This window comes from Ursus arctos, unplaced genomic scaffold (genome assembly GCF_023065955.2).
Source record: "Ursus arctos isolate Adak ecotype North America unplaced genomic scaffold, UrsArc2.0 scaffold_11, whole genome shotgun sequence".
In the NCBI taxonomy this organism is placed as follows: Eukaryota; Metazoa; Chordata; class Mammalia; order Carnivora; family Ursidae; genus Ursus; species Ursus arctos.
Genome location: NW_026622775.1, coordinates 54,373,883 through 54,399,303, shown reverse-complemented (window position 1 = coordinate 54,399,303; position 25,421 = coordinate 54,373,883). Strand labels below are relative to the sequence as shown.

Below are 25,421 nucleotides of genomic sequence, written 5' to 3'. Positions count from 1 at the left end.
TTAGCTTTACATGTAATAGCTTATCATATCCCCTGCGAATTTACTTAGTTTGAAGAAAGTTAAAATAAACAACGTGTGTAATAGATTGTGCTACATATTATCATTTGTTTTACTACTGTAAATGAAATGCATATATACAACAGATTCAAGGCAGATGATAACTTATATCATAAAAATCTAATAAAATACCATAGAATTTGGAGGAAAGAGATAATCTATGAAAATAGGGAAGAGTATAAAGGGAAGTTTTGAAGAAATTTTGAGGCAAAAATCTCATGTTTGATTAGATTTTGACAAGTGGAAATGTGTTGTTTGGAAGTCTCATGTTTTTTCATGAGGTTATACATCATTTCCTTAGATAGTTTTATGGGCTGACATTGTTCATTTTTTGCTATTTCATATTATTTCTAGTCTAATTTTCTCATCACAATTATAAACAATATTAAATGCTTGAAACTAAGAACAAAAGACATATGAGATATTCTTACACATCAGGGAAAAAATATACATCTTACCATATATTTATATTATATATAATGTTTCTAAGGAAAATATTAGGTAAAAATAAAGGTATTCATAATTAAATATAAAAACAAACATTATAGATACCAAACGTATTCAACTAAGTAGAGTTTTTATCTTTGATTGTTTGCACAAATATTCTGTATTAGCCAGATAGTTAGAATTAATAGTATGAAATTTAGAGAATTACAAAAAAATGAATAATCATTTTTATTTCTTGATATTATCTCTTTCTTTAAATAAATAATAGAATATACCATTAAGGTATCATTATGCACTTCAACAATATCGTCAGAATTGTTTTCTTCTCACCTAATACATGTTTTCTTGCTTTCTTTTAAGCAAATCTCTGAAAACCTCCTTCCACATCATGAAATGGTTTTGGGGGAGAAATTCTCTATATCAGAGTATGATCTGTAAGGCTTAATATCTTTCTCTGAGTGAAACACCAGAAGGATTCTGAATAATTTACGCAACAACTCCCCACTCATTAGTATGACTTATTAGAAAAGACAGAATACCGGTACCGTCATGAAATCCCTCCTGCTCTGAGAGAGCAATCACATTACAATCACTTTACCCTCAGTTTGGTCTAAAGGATTTTTCAGGACCTGAGAGCACAGCATAAATCAAAGTGAATAAGAAGAATCTGCAGGGTTACAATAGCTTCCTCCCCAAAATAGAAACACATCGCTGGGACCACTGCGAAACTGATCATCAGATGGTACTCTACATAACTATTTCAGCTGAAAGAGAGGAACTTGTGTTTTTTTATGATCTTTTTGAAAGCTCTGTTGTTTAATGTCCCATGCTAATAAGGCTAAATGTGCATTTTCCCCTTTTCTTTTACAGCTTTACAACACTCCCCAACCCTTAATACAATGGCAGAGCTACATGTAGGTGAGTTCCTTGTTCACCAGAAGCTTAGTACTTAGCTGGTAAGACAAAGATTACAAGAAACCTGCAGTGATATGATTTATTCCTTCTACAAACTGAAAGAATACAACATATATTTATTATTTAATAGTCTGGTACGTTTTTAAAAGAAGCTATTTTGGAGTACACACTGTTATTACAGTTGTTCAAATATGCTTATGGGGGCAACTATTGCAGTATTGCTTTTAGAGCTATTTGAATATTTATCAGTTAATGATGGATTTGATGTTTCTAATTAGCTGAAGGCAGGACTAATGATATGAAAAGTAATATAGCTGGGTAATTTCCCATTTTTTCCCTTTGGTGAAAAATACACTGTGAAATTAGTGAACCTGGAGGCAATTATTAAAATTAAATTAAAAAATAAAATTTTGATAATAAGTTGCATAGTGTTTCATTACCCTATGCTTCAACAAACAAAATTTCACTTAGCTAATAGGTCACAAAAAGAATGGATTAAAACATGTGAACAGATTTGGCTTAAACCTATCCCAAATTCTGGAAAAATATTTGCCTTACTGAGCCCTGGTCAGTAGTCATCCTCTAGGAGGAATGACACAAATTTCTAACACTACCATTTTATCGTAATAGAATCTTTTCTTAGTTATTAGAATATCTTATAGTTGCAAATCAATAAATTTTTCTCTATATAATAAACATATGAAATGTAAAAATATTCTTAGTTATTAGAATATCTTATAGTTGCAAATCAATAAATTTTTCTCTATATAATAAACATATGAAATGTAAAAATAGTTCCTTTTATTCATTTATAGTTACTCCCAGACATATCTGATCTTTAGTTACAGAAAGTTATTTTATTTCTTTTATTTTTGGGTATCTGAACATACTAATTCTATTTTCGCTCTATTATTCTGGTATTAGAGAAGGTAGTGGTAAACATACAACTTCCTTTTTTGAAGTAAATGGTCACTGACCTTTTACCATGTGTAATATAATTGGCTTGGAGGGAAACTGAAAATATAATTTGTACTCAGAGGGATAGATGAAAGGAAAGAAAACTGGAATAATGATTTTGTGCAAAATCTCCAAGCCAGTCAACCTCTAATCTCAGTCTTTAGGTTTCATTCATACTTGTCAGTAGACTGTTTAATATTCATTGACCACATATTTCTTAGACTTAGATTTAAAACACGAAGTTCTCCACTTGCTCCATCTACATGGATTATATCCCACCCAAACACTAGAGTCACCTCAAATTCTGCCTGTTATGTGAAGTCTTTTCAGATTGTATCAAGTATTATTTATTATTTGCTTTACATCTCTCTTATACATGGCCTTGCAGTTTTTGCATTTATCTTTTCCTCTAAATTTTAAACTTCTGGAGGACAGGTATCCTTTTTTTTTTTTTCTTGCTTTGCAAAGCATTTAGGCCAGTGCCTTAGATATAATATAGGCTCTTGGAATGTTTACAAAATATAAAAATACATGTACCACAGTGACATCTTTAGTTTACCCAGTAGTTTTTAAAATTCATTATTCATATAAGCAGGCTACGCTCTATGTATTTTCACTTTCACTTCCTTGGTAATCACCTCAGCAGTCTTGTGAGACTGATAATACTAATCTTATTTCACAGATGATGAGACTATGAGGCTGAGTAAGTTGTTTAAAGCCATACAGGTAGTGTGTCATGAATCCAACACTCAAATCCAAATTTAACTTCATAGCTAGTGCCCTTTCCATTATAGCTGTAATTGATGTAAAATAAAATAGCATGTACTATTGAGGCCTTTTTTTTTTCATCTTTGCAAGAAAAAAAAATCCATTTGCAAAGGATCTTGCAGGTAAAAACAAAACTCTAAAAGCATAAGCTCTTACTCTGAAGTCAGTTCTAAGAGAAAAAGAAAGGTGTGTGTGTGTGTGTGTGTGTGTGTGTGTGTGTGTGTGTTAGGAGGGATTGAGAGAATATGAAAAAGCCAAAAATAGATTCCCATTGGCTGGATCACGAAAATGTATTTAAGAACAGAATTTCTAATATTTAACTTCAAGGTATTTGCAGAGTCCCGATAATAACCCCTCTGTTATCATGAATCCGTAATAAAGGTTGGTTGGGATGGCTTTTTGTTGATGGTATTTGTGAAAGAGTGAATGAATTATGGTTGTGTCCATGATTGGATTACCAACCACAGAGAGGGGATAGCATGCATGGGCTAGATTAAAAAGAAATAGAAACACAGCTTGAAGTGAGAGACCTGTTAATCTTTATTCACTGTATTCCTCTAGCCTCAGATGAGCGTTTTTAGAAAGACAGAAAATAAAAGTATTGTTTAAATTACAAAGTGACTATACAAATAATAAGAAGCAAAATGTCTCTTTCACCTCTAGAATGCTATGGTTTGCAAAAAACATTTACACAGTACTTTATTTATTAAAGACTCTGTCTTTAAGTCAAATCTTAAAGAACAGTATGACTTCAGTTTACATCTGGGTTATGCTTGCAAAGAAAATATGTAGATATTATATAATCAAAAACTTGATCAGATGACTAACACAGATAGTGAGATTAAGAAATAGTCCTAGTTACATTATTTTTTCAAATTGATGCAGAAGTATTTATAAATATGAGCCATTTACTAAATTAGTCATTGTAAAGTCTGAACAATTTAGTGAATAGATGTCAAGGAGTTTAAGAAAGAGAGAATTGAATTTACCCACACAGCCTCTTGTAACTAAGATCTGAGAGTTTCTTCATTAACATGACTTTACTTTTTATAAACCAATTTTCTAGGAAGATATGATTGAAAATAACTTATCTTAGTAACAGATAGTATTAACTTTATCCTAATAATATATAATAGAAGTCTACTAAAGTTAACCTAATTAGAGTAAAATTGATAGCATTGAATGACTATTTACTCTTTAAGGCTCAAGATTAGGAATTAATTCCTAATCCCTGGTGCTTGTGAATGTTACTTTATTTGGCAAAAGGGACTTTGAGGGTGTAATTTGTTTAATGATTTTGAGATAGAGAGATTATCCTGGATTACCTGGGTAGGCCATAAATGTCCTAAATGTCCTTATAATACTCAAGAATGATTCTAATCCAGTGAAATCTGAATCAATGTAACATAGTAAGTGAACAAAGAAGTAGTTTAATAATATTACTACCACAATTCAAAAATTGTCAACTCTCATTGAATTTTCAATATATACCAAGAATTGTGGTAAAATAATTTATATTACCTTATTTAACTCGTAGGAATTAAACAAACAAACATGCAAACAAGTGAGGTTGATGCTATTGCCACAGATAAAGAAACAGATTTTGAGAGGTTAATTTCTGTTCCTAGGTTACATGGTTAGTAAATAATAGTTTTCAGATCTGTTTGATTTTAAAGACTGTGTTCTTAATTGCTAGACTAGACTCCATATATAGAAGAAATACAAATGGAAAATATTTATCATTAAATAATTAACATACACTCAATATAATAGATTTAGCAAATAAGGAACTCTGACCAAAAAAGGCTAAAAATAGTTTGTGATCTTATTGTCTACAAATTATTGTTAAATATTTTAATAGTTGTAATAAATAGAAACATCTGCTAAATACTCTTCTTATGTTTTTCATATCTTTACATATAGCTACATTTTCCCAAATGGAATCATATGTTACATATCATGTGCTAATCCGTCTTTTCTTTTCATTTTGTACCACTCCATAGGTATTAAAGTGTATTCTGCGATTTTTTTTATCTTTGGAGATAAAAATATCATGGAGCAGATCTAAAATACTACTTAATCTTTCTTATGAATGGTCTAATTAATACTAAGTTCTTATAACACTCTTTTAATTTCATTAATAATGTATTATTTAAGAAGAACTAAAATAACATTTAAGTCTAATGTCCATATCCATCCCCCAAAATAAAATAATGTGTAAATGTTTTTTGCAAACCATAGCATTCTAGAGGTGAGACATTTTGCTTCTTATTATTTGTATAGTTACTTTGTAAATTAAACAATACTTTTATCTTCTTTATTTAATTTGAAGTTATTGACAAGGCTGTATCTGGCAAGTGTTTTTATTTCTATATTACGTATAAAAATGACTCAGTATTGATACAAACCCATTGGTTTCATAATTGGCAACTCAGAATAATAGAGTTCTGACTTTAAACCCAGTGCTTTTCCAATATATCTTATCTTTCAATGCTACTCATTTTTTATTCTTTGTTGATTATTATTCTTATATTTCAAAACATTAATGATGCTTTCATATTTGCTTATGTCTGATAAAGTGGTTAAATTTTCTGATGCATATAATGTAACCCAGAGGGCGTTAAACATATAGTAACTTAAAATTTGTGGAAGGTTAAATGAGAAGCACATTCAGTATATGCTCTAAGTGATGGCTCATGCTAATGGAACACATGCAGTCTTGGATTTCCCACTTAAGACAGAGATTATGCTGAGATTTAATGTGTGAAGAATTGAGTTTAACAGATTTGTTAAAACAATTTCTATCAAATGATGTTGCAACTCTTAGATGAATAGTGATTCTAAAATTTCAGCAACTTTCCTCTAATTTGATATTTTTAGGGAGGTTGGTAACCTGTACTCTAAAAGCACAGTGATCTATTTCATAAATAGAATCAGTCTCCTAAAATGAAAATTTCTTTAGCTTTTAATACAGAAACCAAAGATACTGTTTTCTGTTGAACTGTGTGTTTTTGAAATGGTAATGAGAAAAGAATGGCCTCTTTTGCCTACCATTTTACTTCCTTTTAGGACGCTGTAAGACAACTATGGAAAATGTGGTGTTCTATTTCCACCCAATTTTACCTTTATAATAATTCTTTTTTTAGCTGGTTTAACATTTTTTCCTTTCTCTGAGTTGATATTAACTAAAGCAAGAGAATATGATTTTAAAGAAAAGCCAGTTTGCAGCTAAATAAAATCTTGGCTAGGTAATCCATAAATAAGGTGGTTACCTATATAATAAGGAACTTTTATATAATAAGAAACTTTAATATTTTTGTGTTAAAGAAAATTTAACCCAAACAAGTTTTAGAACTTTAGAATTAATCTTGATACATATATGACTAATATATATTGCAGAATTAAAGTAATGGTCAGTTGTTTAGGGTAATATTTGCTTTTTTCTCTTTTCTTTTATTATTTTTTGTGTTTGCTTAGCCAACATATAGTACATCATTAGTTTTTGACATAGTGTTCAATGATTCATTAGTTGCATATAACAGCCAGTGCTGATCACATCACGTGCCCTCCTTAATACCCATCACCCGGTTACCCTATCCCCCACCCCCCTCCCCTCTGCAACCCTTAGTTTGTTTCGCTGAGTTCAGAGTCTCTCAGTTTGTCTCCCTCTCTGATTTCTCCCTCTTTAGTTTCCCTTCTTTCCGCTATGGTCCTCTGTGCTATTCCTTATGTTCCACATATGAGTGAAACCATATGATAATTGTCTTTCTCTGCTTGACTTACTTGCTTTGAACTGTTTTAAATAAATGTCCTACATAGCATTTTATTATGTTTGGTGAGTGAAGATGTACAAATATCAAAAAAAAAAAAAAAAAAAGAAAGAAAGAAAGAAAAAAGAGAGAAAGGAAAAATGAAGAAAAAAAGGTACCACAATAAAGGGGGAAAGCATTCATTACTAGAAGTTTTCTTTATAGACATTAGTTGTACATCTATCCATAATTTATTCTGGGGATGAAGGAGACAAAAGGAGCACATTATATCTGGATTGGTTTTATGTCAATTGGTTCGTGGCTTTCTACTTCTTTAATGAAATGCATTGATGGCATTATAGTAAAGAATCTAAGATAAGTGAGATACCTTAATTTTATTAATAGCTAAAATTCTTTAAAAAGTATTTGAATGTAATTTTGAATTTCTCAAGGGTACCTGGTTTTATAAGGACATTGGACTTAAATTTTATTATGCTTTTCCTTGTAAACGTTCATCAATATTTTGATAAATAGCAGTAAGTGATTTCATTGTGAAGTATATATTTCAGAAGTCATCAAATGTTTAGGAAGTAAAAGATGATTTGGGAAATATTGATGATCACTAAATTATATGGTAAGGTGCCCCCCAACTTTTTTTTTTTTTAATTTTTGAAGTAATCTGTTAACCATTTGCTAAGCCACACAATGATACCAGGATCGATTCAGGAAATGATAGTCATCCACATAAAGGGGGAATACAATCTTGTTATTTTATTTTTAAAAATAATACTCAATTGGTTATTTTTATACTTCAAAGCATTGGTAATGACCCTAACATTTTTCTAACATGTATTAAAGTTCTATTACATTTTCTGCTCTAAATTGCATTTGGAATGTTTTACATTCCTTTTCTTTATTTAAAAATGTAATAGTTAAATGTAAGATCTAAAGCAGTACTAGTATTTAGATAATTTACAAAAATTGAGAACATATGCTAAAATTTATCAATGTTCATATGGTATCTTACATTAAAGGGAAAATCTCTGCCAGATAAATATGGTGTGTTGAATAGAAATCAGTTATGGGTTGCTCCACATAAGACATACATTAATCTCCTTTGTGGAAAATGAGGTTTGAAAGAAATATTCATTTGATAGACAGACACCAGAAAAAAAGGGCAAAAAGTCAACACATTTATATAATACTATAACAGGACTTCAACTTTCCTCCCTTTCAAATTCAGTTTTCACTGAGGCTCTAACCTGCTGGCAGAACAGTAGCTGCCAAGTGCATCCACATTCCAAAGTGAAGGACAAACCATCTGGGTGGGGCTTGCAAAGAAAATTCTAGAAACCAGTTTTCTAACTCTTAGCCACTTACCAACCTAGAGGATTGAAGAGGCTCTATTTAAAACTATAAATGGGATTTATTTTGGTAGAAATGATAGTGTTCTGTGAGACCTTTCTGCTGCGCTGTGGTGAGTGAGGTGAAAGCCGAAGGATGGTAACATCATCATCAAGGAGACCCATAGAGAACCTGATACATGTTCATGGAGTTTGGGGAACACAGTGGATTCACAGTGGGAAAGGCTAAAGGTGAGACTGCATGGATAACTAGCTGCTTTACGTGAAGAGAGGTGGCTTCACAATGAGTTACTGAACTCCCAAGAATTTATGTACATATAGAGTTTCTCACACTCCTAGGATTTTTGGAACATAGGATGTCTTGAGCGTTTATCATAGGCCAATTGAGAGCCACAAAATAGGAAGAGATAGTCATAAGTCATTTTGAAGAATCTGGCTCCAAATCTTCTTTCAGAAGGACTGATAGGAACTCTAGGAGCAGACTGATAAACTTGAGAAGATTCCTGGCAATGAGAGGTACCCCCAAAATCTGTGGTTCCAAACATCTTTGGCCAGAAAGCATCAGTGCTATGTGACTAAAATACCCATTAAATAAGACCAAAATCATTCCTGAACATTTCCCCACATACTCACCCTTTCCTAATCCTGGAGGTATTGAAAACCTGTCAGACTGCTTTCAGGTGTGAAGGACTGACCCAAAGAAGGATTAAAAAAGTCAATCTTGCCCTCTTTACTAACGTAAGAGTTTGGCCTGAAGCTGGCAGGAACAGATGAGGGAGAGAAGCTTTAATTGAAAAGAAATGTTCAAAATTTTTACCTCCACAAACATAAACATTTTTAAACTTCTATAAATTTTTGTGAGTGGAAGTGACTTATTAATATTTAATTAAGTAAGCGTAATCAAGTCATGATATCTCTAAAGAACTGAATGTTTGTATCTCCCAATTTCATATAATGAAGCCCTAATTCCCAAATGTAATGGTATTTGGAGGTGGAGGCTTTGAAAGGTAATTAGATTTAGATAAGGTAATAAGTGTGGGTCCCCCATGACAGGATTAATATCGTTGTATCCTCGTAAGAAGATCAGACTAGAACAGAGTCTCTGCCATGTCAAGACCCAGTGAGAAGAAAGCCTTCTTCAAACCAGGAAGAAGGGCTCTCACCAGAAACTGAATCTACTATCACCTTCATCTTCAACTTCCTAGTCTTTAGAATGTGAGAAATAAATGTCTGTTGGTTAAGCTACCCAATTTATTATATTTTCTAATAGCAACCTGGGCTAAGACAGGACCTCTTGGAAACAAGCCCTATAGAGTTTAAATGGACAGTGTAAGATTCAAAAAAAGCCACATATATTTTTGTTTTTAATTAATAGCCCCAACTTAACTACCTGAAAAATTATTTTGCTGTTTTCCAAAAATACCTGTTAAATAAAAGATAAATAATATAATAGTGCATTAATTTATGTAATCAGAAGGTTAAATTAACAGTGTGTCAGAGATACTCATTTTAAAAAATTCTAAAGCTTAAATTGCTCTGTATTTTTCACTGAAATTCTTTGTTCTGCTTCACTCCATTACCCCCCTTAATTGACTTTCTCAGTCTATATTTATTTCATTCCTAAAGAAATATTTAACAGTGAGAAGTGGAACCAATTAATAGCCATTTTGACTACAAATTACAAAGTTTTGTCCTTCCTGTTTTTATTTTAAATTGAATTATTCAATCTTTGGTTTGTAATCAAGTAAATCCACACTGTCTTTTTTTGATTGGTCTGCTTATACCATTGCCAGTGGGGTCCATGTGAAAAGTATACTGATATGGCAATTATTTCATGGTATATTTTGGTCTTTTGATGACTCTCCGAGAAACCCCACCTAATGTGGAGTGTTAACTATACTAGGAACTGCATGAAGTTGTCAATGCTTTATGCCACTGATTTAAATACCTCCATCTCTATATCTAATGCATCTTTACTTTCTATGGTTTATCATATTTCTGAGTAGAGGAGGCAGGGTATGAAGAGAAACATGCATCTCTCAAATAAGAGAAAAAGTAAAGCAAATATCATATAGCATATGGCTGGGAAACATCTGATAATTACCTTTTCTGGATATTGTAAAAAAATAAAGGTAGCCAGTAAAAGTTAGGGCCTTCTCTCATTTCCCTTGATAAACACATATATCTCACTAGAATAAGGCTGGGTTGGTTTCAAATAATCATTATCCCTTGTGGGACAATGTAGCAATTTACCTAAACTCTCCTGATGCACCTTTTGTGGAGTTATAGTCATAGATACTTTGTACACTTGGGTTGTTAGAGATTAATGGGATATATATTCCAGATGGTAGTAGTTTTCATTAATCCTATTCCTCCTCTTCCTCTTCCTTATTATCATTAGCTTCAATTTATAATCCCACTTAGATTTTAATTGTTCTTATGAGAGTTTCATGGGACAATATCATTTTCAAAAATCATTTAGATACAAAATTAGAAATAATAATTGAGTTATAAAATTAAAGCTTGCAGTCCTTTAGATACCCACATATATATTTATATTTTCCCATTTCTTATGTATCTTAGAAATTTGTAAATTCATAATAAATGATTTAAAATATTGATCTAAAATTGTTTATACTGTGCAACATTAAGAAGTTGATTACAGATCCTAGCAGCTTTTAAGACTATATGGACTTTTTGTGATCAAAAACAGACAAGAGAAACAAAGTCAGCCATCTACATTTATCATGCAAATTTGGTGTCTATAGTACTTAAAGAAAAATTTATAACATAAATGCATATGTTAAAACAAAAGAAAGTTTTCAAATAAAAATTTTAAGTTTTTATCATAAGAAATTAGAAAAATAATAGAAAATTATACTCAAAACAGGCAGAAAGTAGGAAGTAACAAAGACAAGAGTAAAAAAAAAAAACCGAAAAAAGAAAAACAAAGAAAATAAATGAAATCATAAGCCTATTCTTTCAACAACAATAAAATTGATGAAACTCTAGCCAGACTAACAAAGAAAACAGAGAAAATACAGAATGTAAATATGAAAATAGCTGAGGACATCACTACCAAAAGGAATGCTATGAACAATTCTGTGTCCATAAATATGACAATTTGAATTCCTTAACAGACAAAAACTATCAAAACTCACTCAAGAAAAACAAATAACATGAAATGCTTAATATCTGTTGAGGACATTGAATTCATAGACAACAAAGAGAACTTCAAGGACATAGTTTCACTGGAGATGTCTACCAACCATTCAAGGAATAAATAATAACCAGTGTTACCAAATCTCTTATAGAAATAGAAGATAACACATTCTAACTCATTTTATGGAGCCATAATTACGCTAATACCAAAACAAAACCAACATTACAAGAAACAAAACTTATAGAACAGTAATCCTTATGGACAAAGATGCAAAAACAAACAACCTAATATAAGGAAATCCAGTGCAAAAATATATAAAAAGAATAATGTGCATGACTAAGTGAGATTTATTCCAAGTATGCAAAGCTGATTTTACATTAAAAGTTAATCAGTTTATTTCATCATATTAGTTAACCAAGAAGAAAACTCATATGATCATCAAAATATGCTGTAAAAAACTCAAGTATAACATTCATTCATGTTTAAAAAATCTCAGCGGACTTGAAAGAGAAAGCAACTTATTTTTTTAAATTTATTTATTTTTATTTATTTTATTAGTATTTTTTAGAAGGCAACTTCTTTAATCTGATTAGAGACATCTACAAAAGCTTTGTAAACTAACATTATAGTTAATGGTGAAATACGAATGTACTTCACCCACTTGCCCCCATCACTGCCCTGACCATGTTGGAAACAAAGCAAGGATGTCTTTTCTCTTCACTTCTTCAACATCCTACTGAAAATCAGTGCAATAAGAAAATTAAAAACATAAAAATTAAAGGCATGTATATTATACAGGTCTTTTACCACTTTGGTTGAATTTATTCCTAGGTTTTATTATTAAAATTATTATTTTAATTTCTCCTTCTGCTTCATTATTAGTGTATAGAAATGCATTGGATTTTGGTACATTGATTTTGCATTCTGCAACCTTACTGAATTCATTTATTAGTTCTAGTAGTTTTTTGGTAGAGTCTTTAGAGTTTTCTATATATATTATCATGTCATCTGCAAACAGTAAAAGTTTTACTTCTTATCAATTTGGATGCCTTCTTTCTTTTTTTCTTGTCTGATTGCTGTGGCTAGGACTTCCAGTACTATGTTGAATAAAAGTGGTGAGAGTGGACATCCTTGTCTTATTCCTGACCTTAATGGAAAAACTCAATTTTCATCATTAGCTGTGAAAACTATAAAACACCGATGAGAGAAATTGAAGACAACTCAAACAAATGGAAAGATATCCCATGCTCATACATTAGAGGAACAAATATTAAAATGTCCATATGACCCAAAGCAATCTATACATTTAATGCAATCCCTGTCAAAATACCAACAGCATATATCACAGAAATAGAACGAACAATCCTAAAATGTGTATGGAACCACGAAAGACTCCAAATAGTCAAAGCGATCTTAAGGAAGAAAAACAAAACTGGAGGTACCACAAGTCCAGATTTCAAGTTATATTGCAAAGCATAGAGTAATCAAAACAGTATGATACTGGCACAAAAATAGACACATAGATCAGGAGAACAGAATAGAAAGCCCAGATATAAACCCATGATTTTATAGTAAGTTAATCTTTGACAAGGGAAGCAAGAATATGCAATGAGAAAAAGTCTCTTTAACAAATAGTGTTGGGAAAACTGAACAGCTACATGCAAAAGAATGAAACTGGACCACTTCTTGAAACCATACACACAAACTCAAAATGGTAAAATACCTAAATGTGAGAAATGAAACCATAAAAATTCCAGAAGAGTGCACAGGCAGTAATTTCTCTGACATCAGCTGTAACAGTATCTTTTTAGATATGTCTCCTGAGACAAGGGAAACAAAAGCAAAAATAAAGTATTGCGGCTACAAAAAAATAAAAAGCTTCTGCACAGCAAAGGAAACAGTCAACAAAACCAAAAGACAACCTACTGAATGAAAGAAGATATTTGCAAATGATGTATCCAATAAAAGGTTAGAATATAAAATATATAAAGAACTTATACAAGTCAACACCAAAAAAAATGCAAATAATCCAGTTAAAAAATGGGCAGAAGACATGAACAGACATTTCACCAAAGAACATGTCCAGGTGAACAGCAGACACATGAAAAGATACTTAACATCACTCATCATCAGGAAAATACAAATCAAAACCATATGAGATATCACCTCACACCTGTCAGATTGCTTAAATCAGTAACACAAGAAACAAGTGTTGGTCAGGATGTGGAGAAAAAGGAACCCTCATGAAATGTTGGTGGGGATGCAAACTGGTGCAGCTACTGTGGAAGACAGTATGAAGGTTCCTTTGAAAATTAAAAATAGAACTACCCTATGATCCAGCAATAAAACTATTGGATATTTACCCAAAGAATACAAAAACACTAATTCAAAGGGATATAAGCACCCCCTATATTTATTGCAGCATTATTTACAATAGCCAAATTATGGAAACAGCTCAAATATCCATCAATAGACAAATGGATAAAGAAGATGCGGCATATGATTATTCAGCCATAAAAAAGAATGAAATTTTGCTATTTTCAACAACATGGTTGGATTTAGAGAATATAATGCTAAGCAAAATAAGCCAGAGAAAGACAAGTACCATATGGTTTCATTCACATCTGGAATTTAAGAAACAAAATAAATGAACACAAGAAAAGAAAAAAAAAAAGACAAACCAAAAACCAAACTTTTAACTATAGGGAACAAACTGATGGTTACCAGTGGGGAGGTGGGTGAAGGGACTGGTGAAATATGTAAACGGATTAAGTGTACACTTATCTTGATGAACACTGAGTAATATATGGAATCGTTAAATCACCATATTGTACACCTGAATCTAATGTAACACAGTATGTTAACTACACTGAAGTCAAAATATTTTTTCAAGATTTATTTAGTTTAGAGAGAGAGAAAATGCATGAGTGGTGGGAAGGGGCAGAGGGGGAGAGGGAGAGGGGAAGTAGACACTCCACTGAGTGGGGAAACCATCACGGGCTCAATCTCAGGACCCTGAGATCATGACCTGAATGAATATCAGATCAGGTGTTTGACTGGCACCCCATGGAATCAAAATATTATTTAAAAAGGCATATATATTGGAAGAGAAGAAACAAAACACTGTCAACAATAATTAAAGAAGACATAACTTAATGGAGGTATATATACCATTTTTGTGGCTGAAAAACTTAATATTTTTAAGATGTCAGTTCTCCCCAAATTGATCTGTGGATTTAACACAATCCCAGCAGCATTTTATGTAGATTTGAACAATTTAATTCTGAAATACCCATGGAAATGCAAAGGACCTAGAACAACTGAAACAGATTTGAAAAAAAAAATTGTAAGAATAATGCTAACTGATTTTAAGAATTGTTATGAAATGACAATAATAATGATAGTGTGCTATTGATTAATGTTCTAGCAAAATAGATCAATGGAATAGAATAGAGAATCTGGCAATAGAACTGCATAAATCTAGACAAATAGGTTTTGACAAAGTTGTAAAGCAATTCAATGGAAAAAGAATAGTTTTTCCAAGAAACGGAGCTTTAAAGCTGGATGTCCCTATGAAAAAAAAATTAAGCTTGAACTATAGCTCACACCTTACACAAAAATTAACCTAAAATTGATCATAGCCCTAAATAGAAACGTAATTGTATAAAATATCTGGAAGAAAATATAGGAGAAAATCTGCATGACTTTGGGTTAGTAAAGGAATTTTTAGACATAATAATAAATATAATCTGTAAAGAAAAAATAAACTGGGCTTTGTAAAAATTGAAAACTTTTAATCTATGAAAAACACTGTCAAAAGAATAAGAAAAGTGACAGAATCAGAGAAAATATTTGTAAATCACATTTCTCATGAAGACCTTTTATTCAAAATATATAAAGGACAATAAGAAATAAAAAAAACTGAATTAAAAAAAAGGTACGCATTATAAGCAGACATATTCCCAGTGAAGGTATGGTAAATAAGCATATGAAAAACTAATACCATTATACATAAAGAAATGCAAAGTAAAACTGCAATGAGGTACTACTACAACACATTGTTGCTGGAATGCAAAATTGTATAACCACTTTGGAGAAACAATGTAGCAGTTTCTTATAAAGTTAAACATACTCTTACCATATAACCTGGCAATCCCACTCCTAGATAATTATCTAAGAGAAATGGAAATTTATCTTCACACAAAAACCTCGAGTTTCCATAAAAACTTCATTTGTAATTGGTAAAGGTTGGAAATAACCCAGATGTCCTTCAAACTGAATGAATAAACAAATTGTGGTACCTTCGTACAACAGACTGCTATTCAGCATTAAAAAGAACTACTGATTCAGGCAAAACTTGGGTAAGTGTTAAATGCATTCTACTAAGTGAAAGAAGCTATATTCATAAGATTTCATAGTCTTTGATTCTATTTATATGACACTTTGAAAAGGTAGAACTAAAGGAATGGAAAACAGATGAGTATTTGCCCAGATCTGAGGGTTTGGGGACGTGGTTGACTATAAATGGAAACTGTGGAAGGATTTTTGGATGATGAAGGTCTCCTATAAGGAAATGCAGTATTGGATATATGACTCAAAACTCGTTCATCTGCATACCACAAAGAACATATTCTGTCACACATAAATTTAAATTTAACACAATCAGCTATAATGTAGAGGGAATCCAACAAGGAATGCAGATTGTAGTAAACAAAGCTAAATTACAAATGAATCTGATAACCACAGTAAAGTGCGTTGGGAGAAGAAACATGTCCTAACTTTGGCAAATAGTGTTTAACTGGATATTGTAAAGCTAAAGATGAAAAGAACCCAAACGATGTCCTGTTTTTGGCAAAATTGTTTCTCACAGGGCTGTGGCTTAGCACATTTTAAACTGTATTTATGCTAGTGTTGAACAAATAAGCACGTTTTAGGTATTGATAGTCATGATCTTTACTGTGTGAGAAGTTATAGATAACAGAGGAGGATAAAATTTTGGTGCAGAGTTAGATTGAAGTTATCGGTATGCAGATAGATAATAGCCAGAGAGAGACAGACAGAAAGATAGGTAGTAGGTAGATGGATAGACAGATAGATAGGTAGATAGGTGCATAGGTAGATAGATATATACATATGTACAGAAATAAATACAGATGTGTGCAGATATATGGGTTAGTATTTTCACATATTTCATTGCTCTGTCATTTTAAAGAGCTTATAAACAGTGATTCCGAAGTAGAAATGAGCACACCCAGCATCCGGATCTCAGTTTTGAAATATTATTATTCAACTAAGGGAATTGGGGCTCCTTGGAGAAGTGGTTAATTCCAGGCTGGGGCAGGGAAAAGTACAGTAGACCATTTAAAACAGTAGCGCACATTATACTTATTCTAACAATTAGTTCCTATGTCAAATTTAAGATTACATGTATTTGCTTTTGAATACTTTCTAAATATACAAAGATAATTAAAAAAGGACATAAAAGGAAATAAACCTAGATCATAAAGCTGCACTCCTGCAACTTTTTTTAGGAGAGGGGATGAAGCATAATATTTGAGAGGGAGGCTGACTCACCTGTTTCTTGGTTGCTATTGGCAGACAAATTATATATAACCCTGTGATTCTGAGAAGAGATATTATTTAACATTTACTTCCCTCTTCTAAATAGGTTAAATAACATTTTCTAAAACCATTTCCATCTCTGAAGCATTCAAATTAGCCCAAATCTGTATTATACATAAGAAAAAGACCAAGTCCACCAAATTGTAAAATTAGAAGACAGTATCTTGAAGGAAGAAGTGTCATATCCATACACAATCATCCTAGTATTCACAATATTTGGGCTGAAACAAAATGAGAACTGTAGGGGAGTGAGATCTCAAAGAGTTTCTAGTGGACATTAAGTTGTAATAAGTTCAGCTGTGAACTTGGTTGCACAAAAAAATCCTCATTTCAAAGCCAATAATTCACCTATCTTGAGGGTTCATAAATTTGACCTTTTTTTTTGCTTTGAAGGGACTACTACACCCACTATGAATATTTACTTTTTTATATACGAGCTAGATGATTAAACACACAGCAGTCAGTACAACAGGTGATGAAAAGTATACAGAGGGTGTTTGTACCTCCAGGCACCAATGCCTCTATCTTGCAGCACATTTGTCTGTTTTCTTATTTATCTTTTAAAACACTGACATTTTGAGACTGACAGCTAAATAACAGCCTAGAAGAATGTATATATATATATTCAACATCTCTAAAGAATTGAACAGTAATTCAAGAAGATTACTGTTGTAGTGATGGCATCAACACAAGAATCATCCAACTATAAAATATAATGGTTCACATATTTTTTAAACCATTACTAATACACATTACATAGAACAATGTGTCTACTGGGGTTAAAGTGTCTTTTATTTTAACTTGAAAAAATATTTCTACAATGTTTTCAATTCTGGCTTATTTAAAAATAAAATAGCACAAATGTTGTGATTAAGAAATAGGGTGATAAAGTACAGTAAGACATCCTGTTGCTTTATTATAAATTTCCCCAAAATAAAGAGGAAAAGTCCATCCAAAGCAGCTTCTGAGTAAAGTTGATTTCCATTTTATCCATAATAGTTCATGAAACACATCTTATGTATAAATAGCCTATAATTATTTTTATGTTTTATACTTGATACTTATCATACTGTTAACATCACTTTTTTTCTGGTTCCTTCTAGCATAATTACCAGAATGTCTGAAGGACCTAAATAGAAGGGAAATCTAGAAAGAATATATTTGTAATTATGTGTTGTGATAAGGTGGGATGTTGGCAAAGAAAACTGGTCTTAAGAGGCAGTTTTTTAAATGCCTGAAAGAAAAGCATGTCCACAAATTATAAGCAGAGTTTTAAGAATCTTTGGAGACGATTCAAAAGAGGCTGAGTCAGGGAGATTGATAGCATGAACTCTGAAATACTTTCTAAAAAAATCTCCAATCCATTCTTTTTTGGTGAATCAAGCTAGGCCTTTCCTGATTACAAGGAGTTTCTGCTGATAGAAGAAATCTATGGTAGATAGAGGGCTGGGTGTAGGTCTGGGAGGTGGTAATACAAAAGGAAAAATCAGTAAGTAATGCCCTCTAAATAGTGTCTTTCTGTTTGCTTTCTCCATTCCACTTAGTCCCAGAAATATATGACTCATTAAAATAACTATTGAGTCTTCTTGCTCAAACATAATTTCTCAAGACTTTAATCATGTGATTTAACAAGAGAAGTACAATTTTTAAAAGTGATTTGTGATAATCTGATGACTTATTTCCTGTGCTGTTTGTTGAATAGGTTGATTAATTAGAAAAAATAAAAATATAGTTAGTCATATTTTTTCTGTTGTGGCTTTTACAGCTTCCAGTGTTGTTTATACTTAAAGAGGGTTTGGGTTTAACCTAATGTTTATTTAAGTGAGTGTACAGTATTAATGTTAATAGTAGAAATATAATGTCAAAATAACTTTCTGAATAACTTTAAATCATCTAGACAATCCGGCAGTTAAGAGAAATCAACAGATCTAGCGAGGAAAAAGTGGTATCATATCTTCTACAGGCCTTATGTTCTGTATACTGAAAGCACTTTTGAAAATGGAAACGATTCTACAAATTTAAGTTTTATTATTGTTCTTGCTATTATGGTGAATGCTCTAAGAAATTGTAAACCAGGACCAAAATCTTTCTCACAATCTCCTCTTTAATGTTTTTACTTCCTACTTCATGACTTTGTTTAATTCTGGAATAATGATGGTTCCTATACGTCAGTGGAATGCGGATTTCAATAATGCAGAGGTTTTCACAATCATGTTCACTGTTCTATCCCTAGTTCCTAGAATTGAGTGCAGATAATGGAAGTAGGGAGACCAGGCAGGAAGCTATTTCATAAAGTTGTTAAGTGATGATAGTGTTAGCTTGGACCAGGGTAGTTGTAGTGGAAGTGGTGAGAGGTGGTCAGATAATGAATATATTGTGAACGTAGAGCCAAAAGATTTTGATAAATAGGCTGTTTTTAAGGTATGAGAGAAAGAGAGGAGTCAGAGATAACTTCAATTTTTTTCACTTTTTTTTTTTTTTTTTTTTTGGTTTGAGCTGTTAAGATGATGTAGTTTCCACTCACTGAGTAGGCACTGGTTATATGACTCCGAGATTGAAGCATAGATGCTGGGTTGAGATACAAATTCAGGAAAGACTGTATATACATTGCAGTTAAACCATTATATTGGATATAATGACAAAAGGAGTGGCTAAAAATAGGAAAAAGAAAAGTTTCAAGAATTGAAAACTGGAACATTCTTGGCAAAGGAGACTGCGTCAAACAACACTCACATATAAAATGAAGAATGAGACCTGGGCATGGGATTCAGGCACATGGAGGTCACTGCTTATTTTCATAAGGACAGTTTAGGTGAAGTGGGTTTGGGTGAAAACGGAGTTAAAATGGATTCAGAGAATTGGAGGAGAGGAATTGAATATAATGAATGCAATACACTTTTGAGGAATTTTGCCATAAAAAGGAGATTCTCATAGTAACTGGGGAGGAAGGGGAGTGGGATTATGAAAATTTTAGCATGGTAGAAGCTATTGACAAATAAAGATTATGCTGAGTTTAAGAGACTATATTTCCATTCATGAAACTTCTGATGTTATTCAAATTTATTAATAAATTTTATGAATAGTTGCATACATGTATGTGTGTTTGTATATGTGTATATGTGTGTTTGTGTGTATATATGTATGTGAATGATTGAACACATATATGTGTGTCTATGTAAACTTAAACTTGGTAACACACTTAACTTCATCTCTAGAAGTAGTGCACTGGGTTCCTGAAGGTCAGAGCTTTTAAGTTAGAGTAGGGTTAAAGCGTGGGAACTCCACTAAATAAACACAAATACTAGCATACCTGTTTGGAGTACTGTTTATGCTTCATCTTCTTAGTGCTTTATCTGCCGCTTCATTCTTAAGAGGTTCTTATGACATAGGTGCTATTATCACATCCATTTCACAGATAGGAAAAGTGAGATGCAGAAAGATTAAGTAAATTGTTCTCAGTCTTATGGATCTTATAGGGTAAAGCTGGCTCTGACTTTATGTTTCATACTATTCCACAGTTGTATTTGCTCAGCCTTTACATTTAAAAGCAATCTATAGCTATTATAAAGGGCTTAAAAAAGTTAACAGTATGCTTATAATTCGCTTTAAAGAAAAAGTTACTACATTTAATTTTTCTAGTCCAATTCAACAGAGGCTTCAGTAAAAGTTGAAGCATAACCAGCATGATTCATAACTTTTGTTGAATCAAAGTGTGTAAAGTTCAGACAATGTAGTCTTGTGATAGTAGAAAGCAATCTAAAGTATGAATAACCTTTTATTAATATTTGTTCAGTAAGTCATATTGCAGATAAATAATCAAAGTCAGATTTCTTGGATGGAAGTTTTTCCCTCAGGAATACCCTTCAATAGGAAAAGTCTGCTTTAAAAATAATCTTGCCTAATCAACAGCTTCTGCTCCCATGGGAGTTCTTCTCAGCTTGCAATCACTCTTGGATAAAATGCTCTGAATTTGTTTCTGTTTTCTGAGTGCTCTTCCTTCATTACATGTAATTCACTGATAAGTACCAATGCATTTACTCCATATTAGTTGGGCTAAAATGCAAGCCATCATGTTGCCCACACTAGACATTGCCTAAATTGCTGTTGTTTGGCTTTGGTGCTCTTTGAGGAGCCATTCTAGGGACACATTTATGAGTAAAAGCATCTTTGTAAAGTTATGTAGCTAATTTTCTGCCTCTTAATTGGGTTCCCAAAGGACCTATTTTTGCTTTGTAACATGAAGTCAGTAATTATGTAGGATTATCATACTTAGGTATTTTTACCTTTTTTGTGTGTTAGAAATGGTTTTGGAGTTAGACAGGATCCTGCATCACCACTTCCTGGTCTTTCACTTGGAGGAAAGTACTGACCTTCTCTAAGCCTCAGTATATTCTTGTGGAAAATGGGAATACTTTCCTTGAAGGTTTGAATACTACAAATAATATATTATAGAACCACTGAACAGAATATCTGGTGTTTCCAAAAGGAGTTTTAAAACTTTTGCCTGTTAAATGGTATTTTTGTGAAAAGATTTGCTGTGACAGTGAAATTAGACAAAATGTGCAAAGCTCCTAATATATAGTAGAGATTCAGATAATTTTAATAATTGTATCTTTACTTCAGGTATAATATATAATGTTAATTCAGATATGGACTATGAAATCAGTATGTTATGTTGCTTGTAATACTCCTACAATTAATATTTTTCTATCCATCAATAAATTGGTAGAAATAAAGTTGTCAAAAGGATTGCAAAAAGAAGAGGATTAACGTTCACTTTGAGTTGGAAAGGAAGAGTATAATCAAATAAATCAATCCATAGTAAATAAAATGCTACTATATAAAAAAAGGGGATCAGTTAATGACAAAACAGGACAAAAACAGCTAACAATTTCGCTAGAAGAATCAGGCCAATATATTTGGATGAGGCGGTATATTATAGTGGTAAGAGCTCAAATTATAATAACATAGGGATGACTGGATTTGGATCCTGGCTTTGGCAAATATGTGTGTGTGTGTGTGTGTGTGTGTGTGTGTGTGTATATACATATATGTATATACACACACACATATAATTTATGTATTTAATAACAAAATAAATACATTTATTAATATAGAATTAATCATATAAATATAATTAAATAATTATAAGTATGATTGATACTATTAATAAATTTAATAACTTATACATTACAGAAAACATATATATTTTTATATATTTAACATTCTACAGTGCAATTTCCCTTAGTCTAGGAGGGATGTTATAATAACATCTTCCTAAAAGGTGATTTATATCTGACTAATTAATAAAACAATTCCAGGCTTGCCGTAATCATTTAATTAAATCTTGCTTTCGATAGACAGTCTTATGGTCAAGCACATAAGTAAAATACACTTATTGCCTTAAAAATAAATTTACCTTCTCAATGTAACTAACCCACTTAAACTACTTTAATCATTAAGGGCTATCTACCTCCAAAATTATAGAAAGTAATTTTAAAGGATTACATATGATTATTTCTTGCAGAAATGCAACAACTTTTCTATGACTCTTGCTTCTTGCTTGACTTATATTTTAATTTTCTCTATTTTTAAATTGATACTAATGAATTACCTCAGCAGCTCTCAAAAATGGTCACATATTTATATCAAGCATATAAGTTCAGATGTCATATATTGAATAGAAACTGCTCGGTAGAGGACCTATGAGTATATTTTTAAGAAGCAACCCAGTCAATAATCACCCACACCCTAATATGAGAACTTCTGCTTTATTTCCTATGGAAGAGCTTGTCTTTTGCTTGAGAACACCAGACTCAAAATGGAGATTAAACAGAAGAACTTAACCTCAACTGTTGGTCTTTTTAATACCAAATTCTAATCACTCGGGCCATACATTTCAAGATAACAAATAATTGCCTTAAAATATAATGACATTGATTATATAAAACCATTTTATCATCAAAATGTGCTGAGATAATATGTCAAACCTAACATCTCTTAAATTATAAAAAATACTTAAAATGAATATTTAAGCATGCTCAAATTCAATTTTTTAGTCTCTAATATTCTTTATCAGTTCTGGAACCATAGCCAATCATTGCAATTTTTTAAAAATCTTGTCATCATCATAATTTTTAATATTCCCTGAAATATAACTTAAATATTTTCTGAATGTTCCTTTGATAAATTGGCATACACAGCATATAGAATATAATATTATTTCCAAATAATTATACTTGAATTAATAGGAAGGGAGAAAACAGTAGCTTTTTACAAATTAAATCATTTACCAAGCTGGTCTGAATTACGTCATGACTCATTTCTCTGTAGTGAAATGTAACTGCTGCACAATTAATAAAACAGTAATAAGTTTCAACTGCCAATGAGATCCTAGAATCCCAAGATGAAATTAAGCTTCTTAAGGTAATAGTGATGAAAATTGGCCCCTTTTCTGATCATCATTCGATATTTAATTTGAAAAACAAAATAAATAAAATTTTCTTGGAAATTAATACTTTTTAAATGAGTAAATAATAATATTTTTGTGCCAAACGTTAACCAAATAATTGTTGTGATTTTTTTTGCATAAAAAATTGCAGTAAAAATAAAAAGCTTCCTGAAAGCATTTTTTATTATATAGATTCAAAAAATTGTCATCAACACAGAACACAATTACATATAATTTCTAAGACCTTGTGAAATGGATATCTTTTTTTAAATGTATATTTAAATAACTCAGTGTCTATGTCAGCTCTTCAAAAGTTTGTGGACTATTATTAGAGCAGTTGGATTGAAATGATTCAGATAAGAAAACAAAATACTAAATTGAGTTATATATTGCTTAAATTCAACAAATAATCATTCAAAAATAAACTATTTTCTTTTTTTTTTTTAAAGATTTTATTTATTTATTCGACAGAGATAGAGACAGCCAGCGAGAGAGGGAACACAAGCAGAGGGAGTGGGAGAGGAAGAAGCAGGCTCACAGCAGAGGAGCCTGATGTGGGGCTCGATCCCATAACGCTGGGATCACACCCTGAGCCGAAGGCAAATGCTTAACCGCTGTGCCACCCAGGTGCCCCTCAAAAATAAACTATTTTCTGAAGAGATCATAGATTCAAAATAAAAATTAACAATCACATTTATTTTTAGTTTTTTTTTTTTAAGATTTTATTTATTTGACAGAAAGAGAGAGCCACAAGTAGGCAGAGCGGCAGGCAGAGGGAGAGGGAAAAGCAGGCTCCCCGCTGAGTGGAGAGCCCAATGTGGGGCTTGAGCTGAAGGCATATGCCCAACCAACTGATTCACCCAGGTGCCCCTATTTTTGGTTTCTTATAGAAATACATATGGGGAAAAATCTTATAACTTTAGTGAAAATTCAAAGTCAGGTTACTTATGAAAGTAATGGCATCTAAATTACCTTTATGGAATAATAAATTCAAAATTAGCATAAGTTTGAGATTTAATAATATAACTTTGATTGTTACGTTGAATATCTATTACTTAAAAATTTAATGAAAATAAATTAAAACATCAATATTTCCTGATGAAAAGGTCAAGCACCACACATGAAATTTTATAAATAAGGTTCAAATCTCAAAAGACTGGAAGAGTTTTATAAAAATAGCCATTATACTTACATAGTCTCCACAGAACATTTTGATGGTAGTGGTTAACTTCAGAGTACAACGAAAGAGTTTTAGTAAATGATCAGTTGCATAGGCTTGTTTTCCTATATAGCTAGAAAGAATAGAAGTTCACTGTTCAATCAAATTTATATGTCTACTGTTCACCTCAGTTTCTCAGGAAAGAAAGCGTAGGGTCAATTCTGGATACAGCATGTCTCAAGATACCGTATTTACACTGAGCTATCAGTCATAGGTGCGTAGGTAGAATTATTGCATAAAATAAATAGAACTGCTGGTCCTGTGTTGATTTAAGAAACATACATTAGCCAACCAATGAAAGAAGTGTAATCTTTAGAAAAAGCAGATGACTTATGGAAAGGTAAGTTGATTAACCACAAAGTTAATGATTTATTTTCTGCTTTATCATTTTTAGATACTCTTTCAGGTGCTCTGGCCCCTAGCTTCATGTTTCAAATTGCTAAGTTGTTTGTGCATCTATACTATTCAGTAGTATTTTTAACTACTGTGTATCTGGTCATAAATTTAAAAATAAAGTATTTAAGTCAGAATTGAATACCCAACAATAAGTCTTTGCAGAAACCATATATATTCACTATCATTTTCACACTTCATATATATTTTCATTTTAATATTTAATTTTATTACATTTTAAGGAAGTATTTTAAAAAATACCTTTAAATTCTAATAAATTGTTAGGAAATACCTGTCCCCATAAATTTCATACATT

At 31.7% G+C, this 25,421-nt stretch overlaps 1 protein-coding gene across 2 annotated transcripts in view; it reads right to left on the bottom strand.

The window, feature by feature from the left end:
• The window catches only part of ANXA10 (annexin A10), an 86,631-nt gene extending 61,717 nt beyond the window's left edge, over positions 1–24,914 (bottom strand). Inside the window, exons 1-2 of one of the 2 annotated variants that reach the window (XM_057310164.1) lie at positions 24,686–24,914; positions 20,353–20,434 (exon numbers count right to left, since the gene is read on the bottom strand). In XM_057310164.1, the coding sequence (XP_057166147.1) occupies positions 20,353–20,379 (27 nt within the window). In that variant the 5' untranslated portion in view covers positions 20,380–20,434; positions 24,686–24,914. The remainder of the gene's footprint in view (positions 1–20,352; positions 20,435–24,685) is intronic. The other variant, XM_057310165.1, reaches the window with a different exon arrangement.
• Positions 24,915–25,421: the final 507 nt, after the last annotated feature.